Source organism: Phyllopteryx taeniolatus, chromosome 20 (assembly GCF_024500385.1).
Source record: "Phyllopteryx taeniolatus isolate TA_2022b chromosome 20, UOR_Ptae_1.2, whole genome shotgun sequence".
In the NCBI taxonomy this organism is placed as follows: domain Eukaryota; kingdom Metazoa; phylum Chordata; class Actinopteri; order Syngnathiformes; family Syngnathidae; genus Phyllopteryx; species Phyllopteryx taeniolatus.
Window position 1 is genome coordinate 3,682,282 of NC_084521.1, and position 16,092 is coordinate 3,698,373.

Genomic DNA, 16,092 nt, shown 5'->3' on the forward strand with positions numbered 1-16,092 from the left:
CACTTACCCTCTTTGCCATCACTAGTTGTTACTTATGGGAAAGTGTAATACCGTATGTCATTATTTAATAATTATAGTTGGCCAAAGAGTAAAAAAAATAAAAAATTGGGCTAAAGGTGGGCTCCCTGTTTGGCAAGCAGTGGGTGCCATTTTGTTACTTAAAGCAGTTAATCAAGTGTTAATAAGCTTGTTATTTGCCAATTTATAACCCCTTCATATGAGTGTATTGTTATTGGGAAGTGGTGCCATACCTAGGTTATTGTTTGCCAGCTGGTTACATTGTCCCTTGTTGTTATGTGCAGCTGTGAAGTCCCAATGTGCCTGCTGGTTAACTCCCCCAGGGAGCTTTTTTTTCTTTTTTTTTTCTTTGTATCTTTAGCTTTTAGTTTTCGAGCACACGTACACAATAGTCACAGCTGTGAGGTGATGTGCCGCTTCTAACTTTAGCCAGCGTGGCTATTGTTACTCCTCATTGTCACTCTCTCAAGTCTCTTCAGGCCATAAAGGTCAGGTTACACTCTCATTTGTGCCAGTCAACAAATAAATAAAAGGAAATGAAATTACATATAATTCACATTTGCATGAAATGAAATGAAAGAAAATGTAAAGTGCATAGACCACTTTAATGTAGAGACTTAGTGAAATGTATAATTTGCTCCTGGAATGCTGAGGAATTCCAACATTCTTGAGCACTATGATGTAGTTCTAATTTGTGGCCGCTAGACGCCGACAGAGTAACGACAGACACCCCAACCCCCGACCCCCCCACCTCACCCCCCAAAAAAACAAAAAAAAACACAACAACAACATGAGGAAAACAATCTATATTTTTAAAATAGTAGAGAAATAACCTTTTTTGTGTTGAAACCAAACCTCAAATTGGACACTGACAAAGAGGAAACTCTTGTGTTAGGGATTCCAAAATGCCTGACATCTTCACCCTCTTGACTCATGTTCCTGATGTTGAATTCCTGGATTAGTAAGACTCCCGCACAGCAATGACTGTCGTGCCAACTGTTGTCCGTCTGGCCCATTCAATATCTATTATTATCTTTTCTATCACCATTTTTCCTATGTTATTACCACGGCTCATGCGAACATATATGGTCAAAAAAGCGGGCAGAGCAAAAACATAGCAATGAACAACCAACAAAAAGCACAATTAAAATTGAGCTACGTGTGTGTATTTTCTTATTCCACTGTTTGACCCAGATATTTGATTTCCTTTATCTATTGTTTTAATGGGCCCTCATTGCATAATATGGTGGATCTCGCTGCTCTTCCCATATATGGACATATCCACGAACGTCAACGGACGTAGAGGAGCGATTGGGAATGTTACATTTTCTAGTCTAGGGGGGTTATCAATCCAACTATCGATATTTTTGGTCAAAAAAATGTATACCTTTATCTATGTTGTGTTTTTGTAGAAAATATATGCACATTGAATGTATTAATCTGACCTAAACCGTGTTGTGTTCATTTGTCACAAGTCGTAATATTTTCCAGGCTACGTAACCCCCCCTAGTTTAATTTCAATTGGTACGTCCCGAATGTGTGCACGACGCCAACATGACAAGTCAGGAAGTGAAGGGCGGTGGTTGAGAGAAAAAGAGCTGCTTCAACAATCTCAACTGACACCGAACCACTAGTTGTCGTCAGGTAAGACTATATTTGCCTCATCTATTTACCACCGTGCTTTTTTTGTTTTATTTTTCCTGTATCGTCTCCTGTTGTTATATTCGTATAAAGTAGCGGGGAAATTAGTGTGCTTCAGTTTTGGGGACGACGCAGAAGAAATCGGACAGTTAGCCACCTAGCTGTCGTTAGCTCCTCGCGGCGGCCGTCATTTCTTTTGTGTCGACAACATGAAGTAATGAGCGAATTGTACGACATTTTAGACGAATGTGTTGCCTTTTTAAACGCATGTATGATAAAGGGAGATGTATTTTTGTGTTCTTGTTCCCAAGTTTGAGTTCGGTCGTCTTGCTGTGTCTTTCGGGCCCGGCCCGCATTCCACTTGAGGTTGTAAATTGCGTCTTTTTTTTTTATTTTTTATATTTATATTTATATTTGGGACTTCCAAAGTTAAACTAATTAGGAGTTAAGAGGGAAATAGCTATTACGTTTTGGTGTGTAATGGATAAAAACTTTTTTTTTTACCTAAGTAGGTCTGTCTTTGTTTATGTCTAAACGAAAAGGTGACCTGATTTTGGCTAATTTTCACAAAATCTCGGACTATCTCACTGTAACAATTGGTTAGACGTAATTAAGTTTAAACTGAGCTGTGTTGTAGCCGAAGTTATTTTTATTTTTCCCCTCTTTTTCAAAATGGTCCTGACGTTTGCCATCCTAAATTAGGAATTTTGTCATTGTAAATAAATTAAAAGAGAGTGTAAATGTGATGATGGACCCCAAACATACAGTGCTGTTTGGACTCCTCAATATGACCTTAAAATAAAAGCATAACCTGCCCCAGAAATAATAGAAGTATTTTCTTTTTTTACAGGTAATCTGAAAATAAGTGCTTTATCCTTGACAAAATGTGTAAATGTTATAAAATAAGCAGACAAACTGCACAACTCGGCTGTTGTCAAAGAGTTAACACCGCACCCCCTTGCGGCTCTCAAGCTATTTTCACATGTAGAGTTGTACAGGTGCGGTAAGGCCACCACATCTGCCAAAAATGTGCCGCATGGACGCACATACTTTGCTCTAGCTCTCAGTGACCTTTTGTGAATATCCTCAATGTCTCACTGTCAGAGCTGTACACAAAACGTGACCCTTGGCCCCCTAAGTTATTCACTTGTTATTGGTCCCAAAACTAACGACTTAAACTGACACAAGTGGATGATGTCGGTCATGTCTGAGCCTGTTGCAGCTCATTTCACATATTTCCCCATTTTTCCACGATCGTCTAGGCGTGCTTAACGTCCACATTGGAGACCTGGCCTCATAAGGGCATCCGTGCGCACGTCGTTAACTTTCCTCCTGTGATGGGGCAGTGATCTAGAAAGATAGCGAACACTTCCATTTATAGCGCCGAGGTGGGGGGGGGGGGCACTCGGGACATGCCGGCTCGGGAAAGAAGACTGCGCTTGGCGTTGGATCAGAAATGCCAATCGGGAACGGTTTACATCTATTAGTGTTTGTTTATTTATTTATTTTTGCCGGCGCAGAGTTCGAAAGAGTCAAGATGTCGAGCAAACGGGCAAAGGTGAAGACCACCAAGAAGCGTCCCCAGCGCGCCACTTCCAATGTCTTCGCCATGTTCGACCAGTCGCAGATCCAGGAGTTCAAGGAGGCCTTCAACATGATCGACCAGAACCGCGACGGCTTTGTGGACAAGGAGGACCTCCACGACATGCTCGCCTCGCTGGGTGAGTGCTGACGTGTTTCGAGGCCACGAAATTATTTATTTTTTTGTTAGTTTTTGGCCTTCCGTCTGCATCTTTATCATCACTTGTCCACGTATGTCCAAATATTATAATTAAAAATAATTAAATAATAAAATAAAATAATCCCTCGGCTGCGGGGCGTGAATGTTGCATAGGTGCGATCTTCTTACGGGTGTGCGTACTTGTGTGCTTCACAGGGAAAAATCCCAACGACGACTACCTGGACGCCATGATGAGCGAAGCTCCTGGGCCCATCAACTTCACCATGTTCCTCACCATGTTTGGAGAGAAGCTCAACGGCACAGACCCCGAGGACGTCATCAGGAATGCCTTCGCCTGCTTCGACGAAGAGGGCACAGGTAAAAACAAAAAATGACAAAAGCATCTCTGGGTGATAGTGTGGAAAAAAACTAATAATTTATCGCCATGCATCCTTCAGGTTTCATCCCGGAAGATTATCTCAGGGAGCTGCTCACGACGATGGGCGACCGCTTCACGGAAGATGAGGTGGACGAGCTCTTCCGTGAGGCGCCCATCGACAAGAAGAACAACTTCAACTACGTGGAGTTCACGCGCATTCTAAAACACGGCGCCAAGGATAAGGACGATTAAAAGGAAACTACAAAAGCCAGCAGATTGTTTTTTCCTCCACCTTGTTTGTCAGTTTAGGCCGCTGTACTGCCAATGTCGACTGTCCTGTAAGAAATCTTTTTGTAAAGTACACCAAAGCAATAAATTTCTGCTGTGTTGGTTGCGTGATCGGGTTTAAGTGGACTTTTTTTTTCTTTTTTTTTTTCCATTTTATAATATAAAGTTTTTGAATAAAGCCCTTTATCATGTTGGATTATTTTTGCCTTGTGTGACAACTCCCAATAAATGATGCGGTTCAGTAAGTACACCCACCACCTTTAGTACTTGTCAAGTCTGGACAAGTCCACAGAAAGTGGAGCGTTAAAAAAAGTGCTTTTTGTGAAAGTGTTTCAAGCTGTAATGGTGACTAGACATTTAGTAAGTAAATGATATTTTGATGCTTTATGTAGTTAAATATTTTGTATCTACAAATCTTGGAAATAATTAAGACAACCCTTGTTTCTTCAGTTTGGTACAACTAAAGGTACAGTTGTTTGGGCCAAGATAATAAAAAGTAATTTATACAAGATCAAGAGCTGATATCCAGCCATTTTCCATGGTTTTCTTGATCGTAACATAGTATGGAATCGCCTGTATTTTGGACCCAGGATACGCTGGAAAGACTACGTCTCTCGGCTTGCCTGGGAACGCCTCGGGATCCCCTCGGAAGAGCTCGAGGAAGTGGGGACCCGACCTCGGATAAGCGGAAGACAATGGAAGGATAGCGCTGTATTTTTGTCATGTTCATTGAATTATAAAGGTAATTCATTTTACTGCCTGGTACCTTAAGTGGTACCAGGCAGTAAAATGAACAATATATTGAAGAAACAAGGGGGGTTTAATAAATGTTTCCACGGCTGTAGACCCACCCCCCAAAAAGTCCTACTTGAATATCAATTGGAAAAAAACAAAACCAGGTCCTCTATTTACGAAGGCGACGTATATGTACGTAAGTCGGAACGCGCCTTAGTCTATCACTAACTTAAGATAACACAGTAAATATCGGAGAAAAACATTTATGGGTCATAGATATAAAACAAATGGCAAACTAATTACGGTAGTTAGGTTATAGCGTAACGACATATTCTGCTATTCGTCACAAAATATCGTATGTCAGGATCGTCGTAAACCGTATGGAAGGTTCAATGACAAATGTCGCCCTCTAGGGTTGAAACGTTTATAAACAAGTAGGTGCATTCGGGTGTTGTGGGGAAACAAATACTACTGTCTTGCTGTATTAAACAAGAACTAGGCATTTAAAAAAAGATAATTTAGTGTTTCTCTGAATCCAGTCAGCGCGCCTCTTGGGTTGATGTTAAGCCTTTATAAATATTTTAAATATCTGAATAATTTTCCTAACAACACCTTTCCTCAGAAAAACGAGCATCCCCCGAACGCCCCTCACTCTGTTACGGAACCACGTTTCGAGACGAATGTTCCCCGGCATTATGTAGTTCTCCTTTTTCCCGGTGACTGGAGGGCTAAAGTATGTAGTAGACTAGTTTTAACCATTTGTTGTTTCATAGCCACGTTGGAATTAAATGTCAGTCATGATTGAAACAGCTTAACATCCGCTTCAAGAGTGCTACTTTTCCCGTCTGGCCCCGAAGGTAGCAGCTAAATTGCTAATGGCTAGCTTCAAGGTTGCTTAGGTACAGAAATTCGCAAACTTTTTGGCTCCAGGTGAGAATTTTCTTTTTTCTTTTTTTTTTAAATTCAATATTTATCGTTGCTAGCTGACGTCCACTTAAGTTACGACTTGGCTGCGAGCAGAGGTGAGCTCATTTAGTATAGCGCAGCCAATGTTGACAATTTACTTATCGTGTAGCCTGGTTCTTTACGAGTTTAATCCGTCCAAAATGTTCCCCATTGAAATGAATTCAAATACCATAATCCGTCCCATTCCCCCATTTGAATCAAAAAGTTTTGAATCAAGAAAAGTAGTGCTGTATTGCATTACAACTTAATAAATATATAAACTGATTTAAATTGTGTTGGCACCTCTCATCCGTTACATGCTAAAAAAACTCACCTATTAGCTGTTTGTTTGTTTGTTTTTTTCCCCCTCTCAGGGCAAAGCACTACGGCCATCTGGTGGCAAGTTGATGTCAAGGAAAGCATTTGAAATGTGTTGAAGAGCTGAATTTAGACAAAAGTAGTACTCTGCCTCCATCTTGTCGCTGTATATGAAATTACAAATCCTTTTAGGGGTGGTTCGACTAATCCAGGATTTTTGCTATTAGCCAATGCGCTTTTTTTATTGCACACCAGTTGAATAGTAAAAAAGCCTGAACATGAGCACACTCATGTAGGAGCTTCTGCTGACCACAGCTCACACCCAGACACTCACACGCAGACTCTGACATCACACGCCACCCCACCAGGCTCCGCCTATTAAATGCCCATATCTAACACACAGACACTATTGTCTGTACAGTATCTTCAATATATTTTATGCTTGCATTTTTGTGTGCGCGTTCAAGTACATGTAAAATATGTTTCAATGTTTTTTGTGTGTTTTAGCTTTGCGTGAAAAGTCATGGCATTGAAGCTGGTCCAGAGACTTCCATCGGGGATTGGCACGGGTACCGTCTTCTCGGTCGCTCGGCCCGTGTGTGCGGCCTGCCTGTGCACCTCCACGGGGCGCTGCATCCTCACCGGGGGCTGCCGCCGGCTCCAGCTGTCCCGGGGTGCCAGGAGCCTGACCGCCGTCGAACGGGGGCCGTCCTTCGTGGGGCCGCACAGGGATTCCATCCCTCGGTTCCGTCTGACCCAGCAGCACGGTCCCGCGACCCAGGATGAGGAGCAGGAGTTCCGGAGGCGTTTGAGCTGCTGCTCGTCTTCGGCCAAGGTATTCATGTCGGCACTTGTGATAAATGAATTAAAACAAACAAACAAACAAAAATACATAAAACTCGTATTTCCAATTACTTAAAATTGAAGTACCCCACATTACCCTTTAAATTAAATTCAGATATTAAGTACCTTTATTTTACATTAAATTAAATTCATTACACTAAGTTCACATTTTAACTGAATTACATTAAATTGCATTAAATTTGTTAAATGCACATATAAATGTAATTGTATTAAATTAGTATTTAAATGATCATTTAAATCTAATTCACATTTAATTCCAAATTAAATTACATTTTATTTAAATGTATTAATTAGGCTTAATTCACATAAAAATTACAGAAAATGAATCATGTTAAATTGTCTTTTAAATTCACATTTAAATTAAATCTTCATTTGAATTACATTAAATTCACAATAGAATTTCAGTTAATAAAAAGATGAAAACATTAGAGCGTCAGCCTCACAGTTCTGAGGACCGGGGTTCAATCCCCGGCCCCGCCTATGTGGAGTTTGCATGTTCTCCCCGTGCCGGTGTGGGTTTTCTCGGGGCACTCCGGTTTCCTCCCACATCCCAAAAACATGCGTGGTAGGTTAATTGACAACTCAAAATTGCCCGTAGGTGTGAATGGTTGTTTGTTTGTATGTGCCCTGCGATTGGCTGGCAACCAGTTCAGGGTGTACCCCGCCTCCTGGCCAATGATAGCTGGGATAGGCTCCAGCACGCCCGCGACCCTAGTGAGGAGAAGCGGCTCAGAAAATGGATGGATGGATGGATTTCACATTTCAATAATATCTAAATGACGGAATTAAAGTCACATTTCAACAAAATGACATTTTCGGTGGAGGTCTTCAAGCTTCTGCGTTCGGTGGCAACGCCGTCCGACGGCGCGGCGGCGGCCACCCTCCACCGCGTGGCCGACCTGGAGCGGGAGGAGGAGAGCCCCTCCCTGCGGGACCCCTCGGTGCTTGAGGACCAGGCCATCCGAGCCCTGTGCCTGCAGCTGGAGCGGGACTCGCGCCTTTTGTCAGATTCCGCTCTGGTGTCGGCGCTTCTGGCCTGCACGCGCCTCTTCCTGGACCCCTGGAGCACCCTGATGGTGGCAATTTTTAAAGTTGGAAACTTTCCATGGGAATTAACAGGAATTCATGGGAATAAACTAGGAATTTACTAAATTGAAGATAGGTTCTTAATGGGGAACTTAATAGTAAATAGTTGAGGGAAACATATTTTCATACAATTCTGACTGAAAAAAAAAAAAAAAAAAAAAAAGAAAACATCTTATGCAAGTACAATGGCAACTTGACTTCTGGGGGGTTCAGCTACTATTTTTTTCCATGAGTGGCCGCCATTCGGCTACTAGTTTTGCTGCGATTCAAAATTTGAATCACAGATGAATGGTGTCGCAGATGTAAAAAAGATTGGAAAAAGATTCAGAATTTGTAGTAAATAAATTTCAGCACACCGGATGATGACTACTACTATCAATAATATCACTGACTTAAGCATTTATTTTAATGCCCTCATATGTGGAAACGGAGAGCCATTTATTTTGCATGAAATTCTGCTTATGACAAAACACAAATGTTAATATTCACGCTGAATGTGATACCTTCCTATTAAATGACTCAATTCTCACTTAATTCCCACGGAAAGTTTTCCAATTTGGAATATTTCCAAAAAATCCCCCGTGTAAATTGACCTAAAAACCTCAGTTTTCGTCCCCTTTGCAACTGTAGGTGCGTCTGATTTCTGAGAGCCAGGAGCGGCTGGACCGCGGTGAGCTGAGCGTGGGCCAGCTGTGCACCCTGGGCCGGGCCATGCTGGCCGTGGAGAGCCCAGGAGGTGCGATGCTGGAGGAGGTGATGGCGCAAGTCAGAAAACTCGGCCCCTCGCAGTGGAGCTTAGACGAACTAGTGGCCGTTTACCAGCTCCTGCGAGGCGGCGCGGCTCACGATGGAAAATACCGCGACCTCCTGAACGCCATGCACACCCACGCCGTGACGGTGACTTCCTCCATGGACGAAGTGGCGGTCAGCGGGCTCCTGGGAGCCCTGGTTGACCTCAATCAAACTCAGGCCACGCCGCTAGTGATCCAGCTTTGTAAACGGGCCGTGCGACACGTTCCCCGCCTCTCCGACGAGCAGCTGGCCGCCGTCCTCGCCGCCCTCATGCACTTCGGTCACAGCGACCACTACCTGGTGGAGGCGGTGGAGCGCCGCGTGCACGCCACCGCCTTCACGTGCCACTCGGAGACGCTCACCAAGGCCACGCAGTTCTTGGGCCGCAGGAACATCCTGTCGCCGCCCGTGTTGGACGCCGTCGCTGAGAGTTTCGTGTACCGAGCGGACGGCTACAGCACGGGACAGGTGGCGCGGCAGATCGCACCATTTGGAAAGCTGTGCTACCTCCCGCCCAACGCCGGCGAGCTCTTCCGGAAGGTGGAGGGTGTGCTGCGTACGCGCTTCTCACAGTTTCAGCCCCGCACGTTGCTGGGTTTGCTGCACTCTTGCATCCTGGTGGAGAGGTTCCCCGTCAACTTCGTCTCCAAGGTGTTCAGCAACTTCTTCCTCCAGCAGCTGCAAGGTGACTAGAATTGAAAAATGTTTCCACGGGATGTTAAACTGGAACATTTTGGAAATCGAATACGTTTTTGAAATGCAGTGGTGTCTACAGTTAAAGGTTTAATTTGTTACATGACCATGCGTGTCTCAAAACACTCTCAAATCATCTTTCCTTATTAAAATGCCAGATATCCAAAAAACAAAAAAAATGGCATTTATAACATATAGTAATACAAGAGTTAAAACTTTTTGTCCATCATGATAATTCAATGGGGATTGTGCTGCTCCTTCTGATGTGTGCACCTTAGCCACCAGGGGCCGGTGTAATACATACAGACATACTACAACGTAGATTGGATGGTGAATCACAAAAGACTGTCGCACCTATTGTTAGTCGTTCTTCGCAGAGGATAAAGAATATATATCAGCTAGTATTGTTGAATGCTATCGCTGCATGCGTTGCTACCACTTGTTTCATATGTAATGTCGTTTAAAGGTTTATTATTACCACAACAGCGATGCTAGTTTCGCAAGCCCGTCTATGGCATTTTGCATTGTGTGTTAACATTAAGCTAGCACACATTCATAAGATAAAGTTATTGTTGTTTGATTAAATGCATGTGCAATTTCTTATGTGTTTAAATGTTAGTTGTACAGTAAACTTGTAAAGTAAACAGCTTGTTTCTTGTAAAACTAATTTATAAATTATAATCATTTGTAAATTGAGGTGCCACTGTACTGTCATCCCCCCCAAAATTCCAAAGTCATAGGAATTAACTGAAAATATCCAGTAAATTAAAGGTGACAACTGGTGTGAAAATGTCTGAGCGAAATAAAGATGTCGCGACATCTGTTGACGACGTTTGTTGGGTTTCAGAGGACGGGAACGGGATGGACCGGTTTGTCCTGGCTCAGCTGACTCAGCTCTATATGACTGTCAAGTTGGAGTGTCCCTTCTATGAGGTAGGTCTGGATAGATGGGTACGATTGATCGTTTCTCTTAATTAGGGATTTCACAAAAAATGCCTGCTTTCACAGGATGCGTAGAAGAGGCTACTGTGTTGATTACCGTCTTTTTTTGGAAGAAAAACAAAAGGATCATGAATCCATGCCCAACTAGTTTACTGCCTAAATAGGGTGCCTTGGAAATTGAAACTGGAAATAAACAGGAGAGCAAATAAAATCTCCCCTGGAAAAATGCAAGTTTTTAGAAGCAGCATAAAAAGGGCTACTGTGTTGATTTCCCTTTTTGCGGGAAAAAAAGGTTAATCCATGCCCAACCCTCAACGGGCTGCCTTGGAAATTGAAACCAGAAGTAAACAAGAGGAAAGTAAACACAAGCCCCCTGGAAAAAAGATAAATAAATGCCATCTTGGCTGGCTCTTAATTCATCCAGGCCCGACTCGTAGGGCTGCCGTTGAAATCCTCACTTTCTACCTTGACCTCAGGGCCCCCAGCTGCTCCCCAAGTATCGTGTCAAGTCCTTCCTGGTGCCGGCACGCTCACTGGAGACGCCGGTGGACCCGCACCTCTACACCTTGGTCAAGACGGGCCTGGTGGACCTGCTCGGCGCGCGCTCTTACTTCGCGTCCAAAGTCTTGACACCGTACTGCTACACACTTGGTAAGGTACAGTTTTGCAGATCGTCAATGAAAAAAAAAAAAAAGAAAAAAACCTGCCACACCCTTTGATGTACCATTGTGCTTTTGTAGATGTGGAGATCAAGCTGGATGAAGAAGGGTACGTGCTGCCCGCCAGCCAGGATGACATCTTCAAGAGGTAAACGCCATACCCTCATTTCATCGACATTCTGGCGACAAATAAATCAGTGCCTCCCTCAAATAGATGCATCCCCTTTTCAACATCAAGAAAAAACTAATTGTAAGTGTACTGTTTTATTTCTTATTTGCTAAATACTTACATTTAAAATTTAAAAGTCTCTTTTAAAATGTAATTAGTAATTTAGAATTTTATGAATTTTATTTGTTCCAAAATAAATTATGGAATTATTGAAACCAATTGTTGAATTTGAAATTAATTAATTTAATGTAATGAAAAGAAATAAATGGTGTGAACTGTGTTAGATTTAAAATGCTAATGATGATTTTCAATGTAATTGTAAAATTAAATTTAGTCAGTATAATCATAGATGCTACTTTTTTAATTACTTGAAAATAACTTTAATGTTTATATAATAAACAAATAATAATTAATACAAAAAATATCTTAAATTATATATAGAATAAAATCAAAGATTAAACTAAATAAAAATGAATATAAAATAATTGTATTAAGAACTAAACCACAATGTTAATTGCATTAAAACTACAAATTAAATAACCTAGTTGAAAGATTATTTTTTTTATTAAAACTACATCATTACACTAAATTACATAATGTATTTAGAAAATAAACTGCACATTATAGTAACAAAACCTTTTAGATTTAAACAGTGTGTGAAATAAAGCAACTAAATTAAATTGGACTGGGGAGGGGGGAGTACAAATAAAGCCCCCCCTTCCTGCAGTTGAGTGAATAAACACCACAGGCCATATGAAGTTTTCTAGCAATAACAGTTTTGATTGACACTGTCAAAGAGGTATTAACTTGTTTATTATAGCACATATTTGAAACAGTCCAGTATTTGCGTTGACAGGATAGCGCTGTGCATCGACGGCCAGAAAAGGTTCACCACCAACACCAGACGGCTTCTGGGCAGCGAGAGCATCAAACAGCGACACCTGAGGCTGCTGGGATACGAAGTTGTTCAGGTACGCTCATTATTCGGACTGTTTTAATCATTTATATTTGTAATATGATATGCTCCCGTGCTTCAGATCCCCTTCTACGAATTTGACAAACTGCACAGCAAGACCAGCGTCATGAATTACCTGCACCAGAAAATCTTCCCTCACAGTTACAGACTGAGCTGGTGACGATGTAAAAACACTCCCTGCGATGACAAATATTGATATTTTTCTTATATACTGAAAGCATTGTAACATGGAAGGATGGGGGGGAAAAAACACGAATTAAACCAAAATGCAAATAGTGACAAATGTGTCTATACATTGGATTGTTTGAAAAATACAATTTATTTGTGTTGTGCAAGAAAAGAGAAGAGTTCCACTTTTGATTAATATAAAAAGAATAATAAAGCAGTTGTCAGTTTTTGGTTGGGTGCAAAGCACGGAGTGTCAGCTGGATAAATAGAGACAACGGGAACGTATGATACATGTCTACTCTGCTTATGTAGCGGGAATCTGTGGAAGTCCAAACTCGTCCACCAAGACGCCATCCTTGAAAGAAAGAATGTAAAAAGAAACATTTGAATGTGAATATTAGCAAAAATGTTGGACTATTCATCGCGAGGGGGAGAAAAGCGGGTTACCCTGGTAGTCTTTGAGCCGGGTAGACCTTCGGGGATGGACGGCACCGTAGAGGCTTCGTCCAAGTAGGAGCTGTCGTCGTCCATCAGGAACTCGTCTCCGAGGGCGCTCAGTTCTGCCAACGAGACAAACGCACAGTTTACAACACTAGTTGAGATCACTGAAGACCTCCTCACGATCGATTAGACTCAACGATTTCACAAAAGAAATAATTTTACACACAGCAACACTTATTAATTCCAGCTTGGCTATAAAACACCTTTAGGTGACATCATTGGCTCTGCTTTGTGTTCTCAAAATGGTGAGTACTTTTACTTTAGTCTACTGTCATTTTTAATTACTACAAAAACTAAGTGCATTTTATAATCCAATTAATTTAACTTAATAGGATTAATAAACTTAAATGGGGAAGTAAATTTGAAAAAAAAAAATCAATTGTTTAACATGTAATATGATTATTCAAAGTATTACATTTAATTAGGGCAATTATTTAAAATGATTCTGTAGTAGTTAAATAAACTACAAAATAAAATAAAAAAAATACAAAATAAAGTTATGAAAAAGTTTTTTTAGTTTTAAAGAAATGTGTTTAAAAAATAGGTTTTAGTTTGTTAAACTTTAAAATTAATTACGCTAAATAAATAGATAAAAATAAATAAAACGTTTGAAGTCCATATTATGTTTTCCTCCTCCCGCATCCGCAGTTGAGTGAATAAATCTCCCCAGCCGCAAAATGAGGAACTACGCTACTACCGATAATGTTAATAATTGTTAACGACATTTTTTTTTTTTTTCGACTGACCCGCTTCCAGGTCGTCCTCGTCTATCTCTGGCGTGCCGTAGCTCCGGCCCAGCGCGTCCTGGATGTCGTTGGCGTCCTCCATCATGTCCTCGAGCTGATCTTGAATGTTCTTATAGACGAAGTAAAAAGGTTAATCGTCTTACCTTGTGCTAATTATATATAGGGGAAAAACGGGTGTAAAACTACCTCGATTTTATCAATTTTGATGTGCTTGTACGCTTTCTTCATGTCTTTTAGGCCGACCTGCATGGCGTCCACCTATAGGAAAATTATGTTATTGCATTCAAAGTACTTCCATTTTATCCATATTTTGTTGTTACAGCCTTACTCCAAAATTGAATAAATCTTTTTCCCCTCAAAATTGTACACACAACATAAAAAATTGTTTTATCACATTTACATAAGTATTCACATCCTTTGCTCAAAACTTTGTTGGTGGACATTTGGCAGTAATTGCAGCCTCGTCTTTTGCTCAAATGCTAAATGTCCTTGCTTTAAGATGTATTAAGATTTATTTTTGTTTGTTTGTAAAAATGACAATCCATTCTGGAATAAGGCTATACAAAATGTGTAAAACGTTAAGCGTTTTTTGGACGAACTGTAGCGTGTGTCGGCAATGAATGTATGGTCTTACTGTGGTTCGAGTGTCTTTAAGGGTTTGAATGGTGTAGTTGGTTTGTTCCATGTTAAACGACTGCTGCATGAGGTTGTCGCGCTGGCCCTCGTACCTGCAACGGCAACGTTGGAAGTTTCAATAAACAGAAGATAAAAAGTTAGGAAATGAATTCAAGCGAAAAGGTCGCTTACATTCTCTTCTGCTTCAGGATCCTCATGGCCTTCTGTTTGACCATGTTCTAGAGGTGGGTGCACGGAGGAAGACGCTCAATAAATATGTGAGTGAGTGGCGTAAAACTGACATATTGTGTCTGAAGTTTCACCTTTGACGGTCCGTCTCTCATCTTCTTCATCTGGTCCTTGTACTTGACCAGCTCGGCGTCCAGTTTGGCAATTTTCTTGTCCACTGACTCACCCCGGGAATCCACCTTTTAAAAGGAGATGTAATAAGCATTTTCCAAATCCATATTTTGAATGTGTTGTATACAAATAGTTGAGTCATTGGAGTGCCTCCCCACGCGTTGAGTGTTAAATTAAACAACCAAGTAAATCTGTGCTGCCATGTTAAAGGGCGGAGAAACTATTGGAGGGGGGGCACTGGGATTCCAAAATGTAAATTACCCAGATTGTGACATCACAATACCGTGAAATTCAAAACAGGATGGCACAGACACATTTTCTGAAATGGGCAGCTCCAAAAATATTATATTTGTTGTCTAAGTGTACATTTAATTGCCCCGACTATTTCTATACAAGATAGTAAAAATATATTTTTCCATATCACCACCTTGAAGAAAAGAAAATGGATTACATTACGAATTTATATGAAGAAAAAAAAAATCATCCCAACAAGGTACATTAATTAGACGGTTCTTTCCCTTAATCCTGTTTCAAATCGTAAATATGGGTAATGCCTTATTTGGCATTTGTGAGTATGAGAGGAAGATGATGCTTATCACCTGTAGAAGAGGAAGATGTGAACAAACGAAGAAGAAAACGACCGCAAAGAAGAAGAAGAAGAGGCTACGAAACAATGAAACCAGGCCAGGTGATGGCGATATTTTCTTTTTTTCACCTACAAATAGTACTAACGCACCAATATTGCGACAATACTGATAGTCGTGCTACTTTTCTCCACTATATATGACATTTTCACGTCTAAATGTACAACTTCAAGCTAAAAATAGCTTCCTACTCTCAACCAACCTATAAACCTGAAGAACCGGTTCAATTTCAGTCCATTCAAGCTCATTGAGAACAACATAGTTTCTGTTATCTCATTTTACGACAGTCAACGCTGATTCACATCTTAAATACTTGATTTTAACCCATGACATCAACGCTGCGTCGGCTTTCTCCACTCGTCAATACTGATAGCGTCGTTAAATATTCATTCAAAGTCGACGCAGTACGTTCAGAGTGGAAAAACCCGAGTTAAATACAAAATTAAGTCGTCGTTTCCTTGCTGGGAAAACTTGACAGAGCTCCGCCTTTGTTTACGTTGTGAGAGGAAAGAAGAAATGTTATAGTTACGGTATTGATGCAGTCCGTGAGGTTCGGCGGCGGAGCCTTGGGTTTCCCCTTGCCAAAAATACGATTCATTTTGTTAAAAAAACAAAGTTAAACTCCGAGCTGAAGTTTTCTCGCCGCCGTCTTGTCTGCCAGCTGGAAAACGCCCGGAAGTGTCTTGCCGGTGACGTCAGCTGTCAGTGTCACCAAACCACGCCCCTGGAAGATTTTGAGGAGGGAATTATTATGAAAGGAAGAATGAAACGACAATGCAATCAAATAAATGTTTTAAAGTTTAGACCTACTAACGTATTGTGTCGTTTAACGC

General features: G+C 41.1%; 3 protein-coding genes across 6 annotated transcripts; 2 read left to right on the forward strand and 1 right to left on the reverse strand.

Annotated features, from left to right (window-relative positions):
- Positions 1-1,508: 1,508 nt before the first annotated feature.
- Positions 1,509-4,240, forward strand: myl12.1 (myosin, light chain 12, genome duplicate 1). Its single transcript, XM_061757973.1, has 4 exons — positions 1,509-1,662; positions 3,180-3,380; positions 3,596-3,757; positions 3,838-4,240. The coding sequence occupies exons 2-4, from the start codon at positions 3,197-3,199 to the stop codon at positions 4,008-4,010; spliced, it is 519 nt and encodes a 172-aa protein (XP_061613957.1). The 5' UTR covers positions 1,509-1,662; positions 3,180-3,196; the 3' UTR covers positions 4,011-4,240.
- A 1,151-nt stretch (positions 4,241-5,391) lies between these two features.
- fastkd3 (FAST kinase domains 3) lies at positions 5,392-12,462 on the forward strand. Of its 4 annotated transcripts, none has more exons than XM_061757777.1 (9): positions 5,392-5,711; positions 6,552-6,879; positions 7,733-7,984; positions 8,625-9,471; positions 10,327-10,412; positions 10,898-11,072; positions 11,162-11,228; positions 11,295-11,330; positions 12,106-12,242. In XM_061757777.1, the coding sequence occupies exons 2-8, from the start codon at positions 6,568-6,570 to the stop codon at positions 11,326-11,328; spliced, it is 1,773 nt and encodes a 590-aa protein (XP_061613761.1). In that variant the 5' UTR covers positions 5,392-5,711; positions 6,552-6,567; the 3' UTR covers positions 11,329-11,330; positions 12,106-12,242. The 4 variants fall into 4 exon arrangements, with proteins under 4 accessions (XP_061613761.1, XP_061613760.1, XP_061613759.1 ...); XM_061757776.1 differs by lacking the exon at positions 11,295-11,330 and adding an exon at positions 12,287-12,462 and having other exon boundaries at positions 5,394-5,514; positions 12,106-12,220; XM_061757775.1 differs by lacking the exon at positions 11,295-11,330 and adding an exon at positions 12,287-12,462 and having other exon boundaries at positions 5,399-5,711; positions 12,106-12,220.
- Positions 12,463-12,525: 63 nt separating this feature from the next.
- On the reverse strand, positions 12,526-15,946 carry chmp5b (charged multivesicular body protein 5b). Its single transcript, XM_061757784.1, has 8 exons — positions 15,789-15,946; positions 14,579-14,683; positions 14,448-14,494; positions 14,275-14,368; positions 13,827-13,898; positions 13,641-13,749; positions 12,841-12,953; positions 12,526-12,748 (listed from the first exon to the last, which is right to left on the reverse strand). The coding sequence occupies exons 1-8, from the start codon at positions 15,855-15,857 to the stop codon at positions 12,698-12,700; spliced, it is 660 nt and encodes a 219-aa protein (XP_061613768.1). The 5' UTR covers positions 15,858-15,946; the 3' UTR covers positions 12,526-12,697.
- Between the last annotated feature and the right edge of the window lie 146 nt (positions 15,947-16,092).